The following is a 13,831-nucleotide window of genomic DNA, read 5'->3' on the forward strand; positions in this document are numbered from 1 at the left end:
TGTGAGATAATCAATGTGCATTATTTTAAGTTCCTGTGTCTGTGGTGTTTTGTTGCACAGAATAAAAACTAACACAGCATGGAAGAAAGGCAGCACAGAGCCACACACTGTGGGCACACAATAGGAATGTGTGGAATAAATTAAAACGATGCTCCAGGAATTCTATGGTGGCTCAGTGGTTAGGACTCCAAGTTTTCACTGTCAAGGGTGCAGGTTTGATCCCTGATCAGGAAACTAAGACCCTGCAAGCCTCACAATATGTCCAAAAAAACCAACGAACCAACCAACCAACCAACAAACAAACAATGATACTGAAGACAACTTCATCTACAGAAACCTTTACTTTCCATGTCCACCCAAGGATCACATGTATATTCTGTCCTCATTGATTTGTTTAGTCACTGACTTATTCAGCAACTGCTCTGGGTTAGACTACATGTTGGAGATTAGAACAGGAGTGAGGGGTTGAGCATCAGTATAGGAGGGAGAGACCACTTTTTATGAAGAATATTGTGAGCCAGGGGCTACCAGTAGAAGTATGATCAAGACCACGGTGAAGATGTGCTGAGTGTGAGTGACGTGTGTGTGACTCAGGATACACATATAACTGCTTGTTTTCTCTGCGGTGAATGCCAAAGAATTTGGTATGCATACCAGAATGCCACCTTTCTGGTATGACTGTTGAAATGTTTACTTGACTCTCTTTCATTCTATATTATTAGCTCTGATGACAGCGAAGCCTCTGTTGTTTCTACACTGAAGGTCAGTCCAGAGAATGTTGTCTGGCAAACAGATACTCAAGAAACAATTCTTGAATGAATATTTGTGATAGAAGCTTTATCCCTAAGTTTCCCCTCTCCTCCCAGTCAAGATGCTGATTTCTAGAAGAATAATATAAATTTCTGGCAAGTAGCTACTTCAGTGCAGGGCAGGGTGTGCAAAAACTAGTTCCTTTGTGTATCTATGGAAGTTCCAAGGTTTCTATGATCACAGCAAAGAAGATAAAGGTGATGAATAAAAACAACATCCTATTCTTTTTTTTTATAATCATGAATTTTCTTTTATTCCTACTTCAACAGATCTGTAATCAGTTGGAGATGAACTTTTGCAACACGTTCTGTTGTACTGCAGTCATTGACATCAAGGGCCTAATTAGATTTTTATTGCATTCCAATAGGAATTTAGAAATCCGTGAGTTATAACTTTATTAGAGTGAGATAATTCTTAGAAAGAGGAAAAAAAAAACATCCACTCAACTGGTATTTTGACCCAACATGACTCTTACTATTTAACTGTCCCAAATGATTCATCTTATTAGCTTAAATTCGTGATTGCATTTTTAACAGGTGACAAGGGAGGGAATACGAATTTGTCTTTGCACTGTAAAAATTACTTTCTATTACTTTATTCACTGGAGAGACTGTGGCAATCAACAAACTAAAGAGTACTATCCCATAGGAAGGATTGTAATGAGTTTAATGTTGCTTATTTTTTAAAATAAAAGCAAATAATGACAGTGTCCATGTTGTTAAAATCTTCATTCACTGATTTAATGTAAGTAAAGGGGAATATTGAAGGAAGAAATGGCCATAATTTGGAAACTAAAGCTGATTTTCAAACTCAAACTAATTTGAAAATGGAAAAATGTTTGACTTCTTGACTAAAAGATAAGTCTAACTGCACAATTCAAAATGAATGGTGACTATGTAGTCCTGTTTCCTTCACAACTAGAGAGAAAAAAACACTCTAAAAATGAGAAAAATGAGCTAAGTATTCTACATATTTAGGAAACAACAAAAAGTCAAGTCTGTGAATTAAAAAAAATCTATAAGCAAGATAAAACAAAACCCCATTTATGTTTCACTTAGAATTTAGGCAGAAATAAGATTTATGGTGTTTAAAAAAATAAGCTAGACATTGCTGGCAGGAAAAATTAAAGACAGAACCCATTCTATGTTAGCGCAGAGAGACAAATGAATGCTTTCATTCAGAATACAGTTCCCTTTCCATGGATTAAACTCTCCTTCCTTGTTTTAAACCCCCTGAGCTCTCAGGAAGCCTTTATCATTACCCCAGATCATCTTCTCCACTGAAACTCTTGTCATTCTCATACAACTTAGCCTCTAGTTTGGGGCTATTCTGTCATCCGCTGGTTCCATATGTGTCGTCCTCACTTGTGCAGCCAGACAGCATGGATATCTGCAGGCAGGCGGCCATGCCTCACCCTGTAGCATGCCCTCCTCAGGGCAACAGCTGTGCCAAACATCAGCAGCACGGAGACAGGCTAAGAGCCGTGCATATCCTTCAAGTGACGCCTCACCTACATATTACCCGAGTTATTTTCTGAACTGGAGTTCCATCAGCTGTAAAATGGGGACAATCACACCATCAACCTCTGGGATTTGTGGCAGATGGAAGGAAATAATTCACAAGCAGAGAGCTTGGTACCCAGAAGCCCACAGTCACGTCAGCCTGTCACCACGGCTGCTCCATCCACAGTTGCTGGCCACCACAGATAATTTAGAATCTTTGACCCAGTCCAGAGACAAAATGTTGTTGTGAAATTAGTAAGTCACATATATTTTTAAATTCTTTATTTTATATTGGAGTATAGCCAGGTAACAATGTTCTGATCACTTCATGTGGACAGCAAAGGGACTCAGCTATACATGTACATGTATCCATTTTCCCTCAAACTCCTCTCCATCCAGGCTGCCACATACCATTGAGCAGAGTTCCCTGTGCTGTACAGTAGAACCTTGTTGGTTATCTGTTTTAAATATAGCAGTGTGTACATGTCGATCCCAAACTTCCTAACTATCCCTCCCCCCATTTCTATTCTCCTGGCAACCATAAGTTCACTCTCTGAGTCTGTTTCTGTTTTGTAGATACTTTCATTTAAATCATTTCTTTTTAGATTCCACATATAAGGGATGTTTAATATGTTTAATAAATTCACATAATATTTCTCCTCTGTCTGACTTATTTCACTCAGAATGACAATCTCTAGGTCCATCCATGTTGCTGAGAGTGGCATTATTTTATTTCATTTTTTAATGGCTGAGTAATATTCTATTGTGCATATGTACCATATCTTATCAGAGAAGGCAATGGCACCCCACTCCAGTACTCTTGCCTGGAAAATTCCATGGACAGAGGGGCCTGGTGGGCTGCAGTCCATGGGGTCGCTAGAAGCTGGACACGACTGAGCGACTTCACTTTCACTTTTCACCTTCATGCATTAAAGAAGGAAATGGCAACACCCTCCAGTGTTCTTGCCTGGAGAATCCCAGGGACAGGTGAGTCTGGTGGGCTGCCGTCTCTGGGGTCGCACAGAGTTGGACACGACTGAAGAGACTTAGCAGCAGCAGCAACCCTATCTTATTTATCCATTCCTTTGGTTGCTTCCATGTCTTGGCCATTGAAGACAGTGCCACAATGAACATTAGGGTGCATGATCCTTTGGACCTATGTTTTTCTCTGGCTGTATGCCCAGGAGTGGGATCGCAGGGTCATATAGCTTTATTTTTACTTTTCTAAGGAACCTCCAGACTGTTCGCCATAGTGACTATACCAATTTACACTCCTATCAACATGTAGGAGGGTTCCTTCTCTCCACACCCTCTTCAGCATTTATTGTTTGTGGATTTTTTGATGATAGCCATTTAGACGGTGTGAGGTGATATCTCATTGTAATTTTGATTTGCATTTCTCTAATAGAGTATCTTTCCATGGGCCTTTCGGCCATCTGTATGTGGAAGTCACGTATTTTATATCTGCCCCTTTAGGCAGATGATCTTTTCTTGCCTGGGGAATCTACTGTATTTTCTTAATTTTTATTAATACCTTGGAACTCAAGATGTGTCTTCCAATCTAATCCTCTAAGTAGCTGAAAGATGTTTTGTTATCTTTGATTCTATCAAATAAGCATGCATTTTGCAGATTCTTTGAAGGCAGAGATTTAGAAATAGAATAGAGTACTCAGAAGCCTCCATTTCTTTTTCTATGTTGCTCGTCATGCTTTTAACTCTGCCCTGGGAGTCTCAGCTTCAGAGTGCACTATTATCCTCTAAATGCCGCAGACAAAGGGACACTGCTTATTTCACCATGTACATGATTTTTTTTAACCCATTTGAAACCACTTCAATGGAAATCAATTCACATTGATATCTAGTACGCGGAAGGCAGAAAGCTCTGGTAATTAGAGCTCTCTCACAGTTAAAACCTATTTGGTCACTACTGTCTTGAAAAGCCCTAAAGAGGTTGGTATATGTCCTGGTTTTTCCAGAACATGTATGAGTTTTGCCTGTTGTCCCAGCATAATTATTAACACCAACTCCTTTCATTCTCAGGAGTACCCTGGTTGGGATGATAAATTATATGATTACCCAACATAAAGGCCAACAAATGTCTGAAATTCATGGCTTTAATTTCTTCTATTTTAATTTTGTCTTTGTTATCTGTAAACCTGGGCTTTTAGGCAATCAACCATCCGTGTGGCTCAGACAGTGGTCATTCCTTCAGATTTTTGCTAAACACTGGTTATATGGTGAGACACATACCACACATGGCCTTAAGCATTGAGTTTACAATTTAGTAGAACAAACAAACATCGGGTAATTATATAGTGAAAACATCACAATGCCTCAGGAGAGGTATAAGATGCTATGATTGCCTATGAAACATAACGCTTGGGGAGGCAAGGTAGGACACATCGGCAGTGGAAACACATCTGGATTGTTTCTGATCCCGAGAGGATGCCAGCTTATTTTAACCCTGCCTTCATGACGTCTTTGTGTGCATCTTCCATTAATCTGCCATGGTGAGGAGACAGTTCAGGACAAAGAGGCCCTCTGAAGACAGGTTCTAAGCAATAAGGGTGAGCCCGTAAAAGGCAAGAAGCAGAAACTTAATCCTTGATTTCTTATTTAAGTGACAAAACCATGACAGCAAATGCGAATAAGGGAGAGAAGGACAGAACAAAGCTGCTTGGTATGGTTAAGTTTCTTGAGGGTGAAAATTGAGTCACATATTCGGTTTTGTTTTTCTCCTGAACTTTTCTCAGAACATGGTTCTAAGCACATGGCAAAAAGGCTCAGAGCATCTTGTGATGACTGAGAAAATGAAACTCAAAGAAGGCCAAGAACTCAGATTCAAACAGGAGGGAGAAAGTGAAAAGGTGCCCCTCTGGGGGCTTCTCGTGGTCCCTGACTCTTGCTAGAGATCTACCAAGTCGGCCCCCCAAACAGACCGTGGGTTGGCAATCCAGGGGAGGGTGAGTGAGCGTGAAGACTCTGAGAGGGGGTCCATGGCCTACAAGTATGAAAAGTTTCTCCTAGGGAGGAACTGGGTGATGGCTGCCAAAAAGCCAGTGCGGGAGAAAGATATCTTGTCATCGCTGCTCAGCCTTTTGGCTAAGATCAAGTGTAAGATCTCTTGTCAGCAGGATTCCCAGCTATTGAGAAAAACACCAGGTGTGTAAATTTTACTTCAGAGATCGCACATGATTAACCAGTCTGATTTCCATTCATCCACGGCATGAAGAGCACATTTTCAATACAAATGGGCCCTTCCAAAGATAGAAAATTAACTAATAATTATGTTAATTGCCAAGACCAAAAAGAGAAAAAGGATTGGTCTACAGTACTTGCACAGAGAGTCTATAAATTATGACGCTTCATCTTTAACCAAGGATCTGTACTAGTTCTAATAAATTCTAGATGTTAACTAGTGGTGGGAAAATAGTCTGTCTAGCCAAATGTTTAATAAATGAGACATAAAAACTCAGCAGATTCTTCAAGGGTTTGAGATGACAGTGGCAGAGTCACATGTGTTGATTGTTCACTTAATGATGTTTAATGTATTATGGTGTATATTTCACATGTGTAGTAAATACAGATTAGTATAGTAGACAGAGCTCTGATGTTAGGATAAGAGAGATATAGGTTTGAATCCGGCAACACTGTTTGTCAGGGTTTCTCCTTGGTGAAATCTTTGAGCCACATTTTTTCTCATCTGAAGAATGGGAATACTGTAACGAAAAGTGGACGTTTTGAGAATTGAAAGGATAATATATAAAAATACCTTGCAGTGCCTGACATATGGAAACCCAGGTAAACAGTAGCTGCTTTGATGGTGATTAGGTTCAAAATTCTTAAAAAGAACCTAGATGATAATTTAATGTCTCCAAATCACAAAATCTCAGATTTAATACTGGTCTAACTACAACTTCTCTGTTCATTTATCATTTATTATAGCGATCAAGTGAGATACTGTATAGGAAACTGCCATCAAAACTACCAAATCCTTTATAAATATCAAGTATTATCTTTTTCTCTCTATTGTCTTTCGGTTTATAGCTACTTGTGCTATTTGTCTTTGACACAAATGCCCCAAGTGAAAGAGATACATTGCTTTTGCTGACCTGTCTGCGGCACACCCACACCAGGGACTCACTATAGGGTGGATGATAGAAGTTATGACTCAAATTTTCTCTCCAAAGAATTTTCTTCCTACCCATTCTATATCTTTCCCTTCATGCACTTTCTTCAATCAATATTTATTAAGCCCCAATATGTCATTTTTCCTTCTCTTTGTCTAGGCTTAGTTATAAACAGCACCAATACTCATTAATTCTGGTCTTGTTGCTTACTAATGGTGACCTTGGGGAAATTAAGTTCAATGTGCTCAGTATTACTTTTATTTGAAAAACGGGGACATCTACCCCCAGTATTGCTGTAAGAATTAAGTAAGAGTTAGATGTCACGTTCCATAAGGACCTGTTGAACGCAGCAGGTTGTGCATCCCCTCCCGTGCACTCAGCCCAAGGCTGCCCCTTGGACTTGACTGACCTGTGAATGATGCGCTGGCTCTGCAGGTAGTCCAAGGCCATGGCCAGCTCACAGATGAAGAGCTTCACAGTGTCTTCCTGGAAGCGGACATTCTGCTGCAGGTGGTAACGCAGGTCCCCACCCAGCAGAAGGTCCACCACCATGAACATATCTTCCTCATCTTGGAAGGAATACCTGGAAAGGAATTAGAAATGCAAGTGGGTTAAATACATTTACACACTAAAGAGGCCTAGAGGCAAAGGACACTTTACAGATCTGAGCCGAGCTTTCCTGAGCTAAGAATCCAGGCTTTGGAGTACTGGTCTGTTACTTGTTCTAGGTCCTGTTTACGCATGTGTAAAATGCAAATGATAAGATCTTCCACATTTGATTATAGTAAAGACTAACTATGATGAGTGTAGCATATATATATATATACATATTTTTTTTTTTGGTGGTGGTGTAGCTTCCCTGGTGGCTCAGACGGTAAAGAATCTGCCTGCAATGCTGGAGACCTGGGTTTGATCCCTGGGTTGGGAAGATCCTCTGGAGAAGGGAATGGCTACCCACTCCAGTATTCTTGCCTGGAGAATTCGGTGGACAGAGGAGCGTGGTGGGCTACAATCTATGAGGTCACAAAGAGTTATACACGAATGAACAACTAATACTTTACTTTTAACTAAAGACTAAATATGATAAGTGTTACATTAAAAAAATTTATTCTTAATTGCAAGATAATTGCTTTACAATGGTGTATTAATTTCTGCAGTACAACAACACAAATCAGCCATAAATATGAATATATCCCCTCCCTCTTAAACCTTCTTCCCACTCTGCCCTTCTAGGTTGTCACAGAGCATTGAGCTGAGCGCCCTGTGTTATACAGCACCTTCCTATTAGCTATTTCATTAATACATACAGTAGTATATATGTTTCAATGCTACAATGTGTATAATATTTAATGTTATTCCTGGCATACAATAAGCACCCATTAACCATAAGTCTACAGAGCTATAAAGCCCAGAAAATGAAGAAAACTCCATTTATTCACCTGTTATTAACAATCATATCCCAAACACATTGCTACATAAAACACGAGTCATGAGACCTCCTTGAACCATCTCATGCTTATTTTTCCACATTAACAACTTCATTACTTAACATTACAACAAATCATAAACCACACTCATGATAGGAAAAAAGACATAAAGAGAGCCATAAAGAAGTAAGTGTACAGGAAAGGGAAGTAATCCACTCAGTCCTGGCGATGTGCAGTGACAGGAAATCTCAACACAGGAGACACCGGAGTTACATTCTGAAGGATGGTGACAATAATATGTACAAAATAAAGCCAACGTGGCTGATGTCTCCATTAGATGGCTTCTCTGGGGCAGGCTCTAAAAGCACTCTACACATGTTGTGTCATTGACTCCACAATGCTGCTCTTATGCTCCCATTTTACAGAGGAGGAAATCAAGGCCCAGAGAAGTTTAAGTAATTTACATGAGATAAAAGACCCAACAGGTGGTAGCAGTGAAGGGGTCTCCAGGTGCAAAAGTAAGATTTGAAAGAGGAGAACAGCCTGGATTAAGCATAGACATGGGAAAGAACACTGCAAGGAGGGAAAGGGGAAGAGTGTGGGTTTGTTGGAATGATGTGTGATGAGGAATCTGGAGGGGAAGGCAGAGAGCAGATCCCGACAGGAGCTTGTTCACGAGTCTGTGCATGCTGGAGAGACACTGAAGAGGGTTAAGCAAGACACATGATCAGACTTGAAGGAGCAAGAGCTGGAGGGATGGGAAGAGGAAATGAGACACAGGTGAGCAGGATTGGCCTCTGCTTGTTTGCAAAGAGCCTCCTGTAAAAATGCATTCCAACTGCTCTGATTTGTTTTGTTTTCCTCAAAGCACAGACATGATTTCTAGTCACAAAAAACCCTCTGTATCAACACTATTGTGACATGTTTCTTTTGACATCATGTCACAGAGATCACATTTTAAAGTTTTATTTGAATTACATAATTGAGAGACTGCAAAGCAGTGCCCAGGGATGCAAACCAATGCCGAAGGACAAATTCTTTGCTTAGGAAACAAATGTAGACTATCGATGATGGAAGAAGTGTATTGAGTACATTTTCTTTTTAGAATGATCATTGTGCTACAGGAAGAGGAGACTTGCAAACAAAAGAAAAATGAGCAATTCAATGAAGCATTAATCTAAGGGAGTAACATTCTAGTGAAAACTAGATTCTCAGAGTTCACTTGTTAAATAAAATTCTGTTTACCACTGAAGACTGATTCACACAGATGTCAGAAATTAAGCCTTGGGGTGGAGAGGGATTAAGATAGAAAGAAACACAGGAAGTGCTTGGTAACAATGTGAGAAGTGTAGGAAGTGTTATTCTTCACCTTCATGCAAGGACTGGCTGGGTATCTCTGCCACAAGCTTGATGGCCACCAGGATAGGTGCCTGGGCGATTTGGTTCACAATCTTCCCAGCTGCACCACTACACATTGTATCTATTGTGTTTTACAGGTTTTCAGGAAGTAAAGATGTGCTAATTATATGTAATCCTGCCTGAGACCTATTGCACCTTAGGCTATCCTCGGCTAATAGAAACAATGACAGCTCATGGCATGTGAGCAGGGTCTTACTGGGATAGCTGGCAAATGAGGTAGGTGATGACTGGGTACCAAAAGAAGAGAGAAGAGAGCGCTAACCATGAGCATCACTGGATGCCCCCTGGAAACAACCTAGGCAGAGGGAGTTCACATACAGAGCAGTGACTGGCTGTGTTCAGCTCCCTGCTGGAGGCAGGGTGGAGGTCCCCAAACTGGTCACAGACCAGAAAACTCCTCTCCCATGATTTCATTTAACTTTAATTGGGGGACAAAGGTCTTATTAAATTCACCCGGAGTGAACAAACATTTTTTATTGTGACTTGGGCGAAGCTATTTTTATCCAAAAAAAAGGGACTGATAAAGGTGCCGACTGTAGCAAGTTAACAACAGTGTTGGACCATGCAGGGGATGATTAATCAAAGAAAGAAGCAGCCCAGGCAAGAAGCACCATAATTCCCTTGCCCAGCATGACTTTAAATTTATTTAATCATGGAGCCAGGTATGGCTGTTAAAAATCCTCTTTCCCCTTTCACACATCAGATCTGTGGCCCTCTATCATAGATCCTAAACTCTCAGAAGAAGAGAAGATAAATACTTTATTTCCAGAACATCAGTAAAATATGTGAGCATAATGCAGTTTGATAATAACTAGGATATGAAGGTTCACATCATAATCTGATTTTTTTTTCCATCATAAAAGAGTAAGAACTCCCTATACCTTGGCCATTTATTCCATAGTCTCAGAGAAATATTTTTCATTACTTTGAAAATAATGCTATATCATGGCTTATTTATTTCTCAGTTGACAGCTCCAAAATTAGCAAGTCTGGTCCTCATGCATGTGAAATGCATTGTAAAGTCTGCTCACTAAGAGAGGAGATAAGTGACAAAGGACTACCACGCTACGCCACCCAACCCCACCATATCGCAGCAGACTATTCACAGCTCTCTGGACCATGCTGAAATTCTCCAGTCCATTCTACACACCATGGTTATCTTTTTACAAGGTGAGTTTTATGTTCTCCAGCCTCAGGGATCCCTTTCATCTCTTTCCATGGTCTGCAGGACCCTGTGTGGTCTGGCCCTGTTTACTTCCCCAGACTTATCTTGAAGATCTTTTCCTTCCATTCCTCAGCTAGTAGTTCATGCCCCTCCAGCCTTAGGAGACTGTGCTGTGGTGTGGCCTTGCCTGGCCTTGTGGTATGGTCTCAGCCCAAGGGACACTTCTCACAGAGACATTTCTAATACTCCATATGAAATAATGTCTCCCTATTATACACAATGCCATATTCTTATGCACAGAGCTTTTCATAATTTGAAAGTATTTCCCTTCATTCTTTCGGATTAACTGCTTTCATTTCCACTATGCCATCAACCAAATCAGATACTCACCTGCTTAGAACTGGAGCTTTGGAACGAACTATGGGGTTGGCCAAAAAGTTCATTCAGGGTTTCCCATAAGTTGTCATGGCAAACCTGAATGCCCTTTTTGGCCAACTCAATAAAATATTTTCCAATGGAGTGTTTTTTAAATTGTGAGTCATAATCCATTAATGGTTGTGCAGTCAGTTTGGTTGGTTTTAACAAGCACTTTAAAAAAAAATAGACTGAATAACATAAAATAAATGCTATTAACATGTAAGACTATAAGCATTGTTTGTGCATATAATGTGTGTCTCTCTGAGTATATCTCCTGGGTTGTGATGAAAAATATTTCTTCCTGTGGGTGACAGAGAAAAAAGCCTGAAAACCATGACATTAGGGGAACCTGCTGTTTGTTCCAGAGCTATTGTGTCAAATCCGCATTGAGAGTTAAGGTGAGCAAGGGACAGTTCTGGTGTCTCCATCTAGCAAAGCATGGGAAATACAGGACAAATATCAGCTATTACTTTTAAAAGTTCTTAGCTTTGTAGAAAAAGATACTGATTCATCAAAGATGGAATCCATTTAGAAACACACAGATAGAAAATACAAATGGAAAATGCACAGGCTTTAGGCAGGCCCAGGTTTAAATATCAAATGTGAATTTAGAGCAAGTTCCTTAAAGGAAACTGAAACTCAGAGAGGATATTTGTACATAAAAAGCAAATTAGATATAACATTTGCAAAGTAATTAGCACAAAGTGTGGCACATAGCATGGTGGTAAGGAACTTGGCTCTGGGGTTAGACTCAGTTCAGTTCAGTTCAGTCGCTCAATCATGTCCTACTCTTTGTGACCCCATGAATCGCAGCACGCCAGGCCCCCCTGTCCAACACCAACTCCCGGAGTTCACTCAGACTCACGTCCATCAATCAGTGATGCCATCCAGCCATCTCATCCTCTGTCGTCCCCTTCTCCTCCTGCCCCCAATCCCTCCCAGCATCAGAGTCTTTTCCAATGAGTCAACTCTTCGCATGAGGTGGTCAAAGTACTGGAGTTTCAGCTTCAGCATCATTCCTTCCAAAGAAATCCCAGGGTTGATCTCCTTCAGAATGGACTGGTTGGATCTCCTTGCAGTCCAAGGGACTCTCAAGAGTCTTCTCCAACACCACAGTTCAAAAGCATCAATTCTTCGGCGCTCAGCCCTCTTTACAGTCCAACTCTCTGCTTGTGCTCAAATGCCCTTTTAAGGGGAGTTCTGCCTTTTAAGGTTTTTAAAACTGGATGCAGCAAGTTATATAAGTCGCCAGCATGTCCATCTATACTGGTACATACTTCACAGGGCTGTTGGTAAGATTAAGTGCAGTTAATACACATAAATTGCTTAAAACAGTACCTGGAAGTACCTTGAAGATAGATATTATAATTACCTTTGTTTTTCCACCTATGAATGTAATATAGCTCTGGTATTAGCAGATTGACTTATTTTATGCAGTGTTTCCTATTATTCTACATAAAATGATTATACGAAGATATTTATTGACTGGTTTGTAGCTGATTTACAATATTGTGTTAGTTTCAGGTTTACAGCAAAGATATTCAGTTATATATACATGTAGTGAAAGTCTCTCAGTTTCGTCTGACTCTTTGCAACCCCATGGACTATAGCTGGTCAGGCTCCTCTGTTCATGGAATTTTCCAGGCCAGAATACTGGAGTGGGTAGGCGTTCCCTTCTCCAGGGATCTTCCTAACCCAGGGGTTGAACCCAGGTCTCCCATATTGCAGGCAGATTTTTTACTGCCTGAGTCACCAGGGAAGCCCATATATACAGGTATATATCTATATTCTTTTTTGATCCTTTCCCATTATGGTTTATTGTAAGATATTGAATATAGGTCCCTCTGCTACAAATCCTTGTTGTTTATCTATTTCATATATAGTAGTATGCATCTGTTAATTCTATACTCACAATTTATCCCTCCCCTGCTTCCCCTTTGATAACTATAAGTTTATTTTCTGTGTCTGTTTCTGTTTTGGAAATAAGTTCATTTGTATTACTTTTTAGACTCCACATATAAGTGATATAATATTTGTCTTTCTCTGTCTGATTTCATTTAGTATGATAAACTCTAGGTCCATCCATGTTGCTGCAAATGGCATTATTGCATTCTTTTTTATGGCTGAGTAATTCGCATCACATGTGTCTATATATACCACAACTTCTTTATCCTTTCATCTGCTGATGGACACTTAGATTGCTTCTATGTCTTGGTTATTATAAATAATGCCACTATGAACATTGGGGGGGTGTGTATCTGTTTGAATTAGAACTTTTGTCTTCTCTGGATATATGCCCAGAGCTGAGATTGCTGGATCATATGGCAACTCTACTTTTAGTTTTTGAAGGAACCTCCGTACTATTTCCCATGGTGGCTGCACCAATTTACATTCCCACCGAGAGTGTAGGAGGGTGCCCTTTTATGAATATATATATCATCAATAGTATAATCAACATGATCCCATTAATTGAGATTACTATGTTCTGATACCAGGCTAATTACTTTATGTATTATTGTATTTAATTGTTACTATGAACTCCAATACTTTGGCCACCTCATGTGAAGAGTTGATTCATTGGAAAAGACTCTGATGCTGGGAGGGATTGGGGGCAGGAGGAGAACTGGACGACAGAGGATGAGATGGCTGGATGGCATCACTGACTCGATGAACATGAGTTTAAGTAAACTCCGGGAGTTAGTGATGGATAGGGAGGCCTAGCATGCTGTGATTCATGGGGTCGCAAAGAGTCGGACATGACTGAGCGACTGAACTTAACTGCACTGATAAACATATGAGGTAAATAATATCTTTATCCTCATTTTTACTGATAGTAGCAATTCAGGGTTTTTTCCCATGTAGAGTCAAGGCTATGGTTTTTCCAGTAGTCATGTATGGATGTGAGAGTTGGACTATAAAGAAAGCTGAGCACCGAAGAATTGTTGCTTTTGAACTGTGGTG

The 13,831-nt window shown here is 40.2% G+C and overlaps 1 protein-coding gene across 3 annotated transcripts in view; it reads right to left on the minus strand.

Moving 5' to 3' along the window:
* STK32A (serine/threonine kinase 32A) overlaps positions 1-13,831 on the minus strand; it is a 133,369-nt gene that overhangs the window by 54,452 nt on the left and 65,086 nt on the right. For all 3 annotated transcript variants that reach the window (XM_018050188.1, XM_005683110.3, XM_013965671.2), the window contains exon 5: positions 6,852-7,025. In XM_018050188.1, the coding sequence (XP_017905677.1) occupies positions 6,852-7,025 (174 nt within the window). The remainder of the gene's footprint in view (positions 1-6,851; positions 7,026-13,831) is intronic.

This window comes from Capra hircus, chromosome 7 (genome assembly GCF_001704415.2).
Source record: "Capra hircus breed San Clemente chromosome 7, ASM170441v1, whole genome shotgun sequence".
NCBI classification, from domain to species: Eukaryota; Metazoa; Chordata; class Mammalia; order Artiodactyla; family Bovidae; genus Capra; species Capra hircus.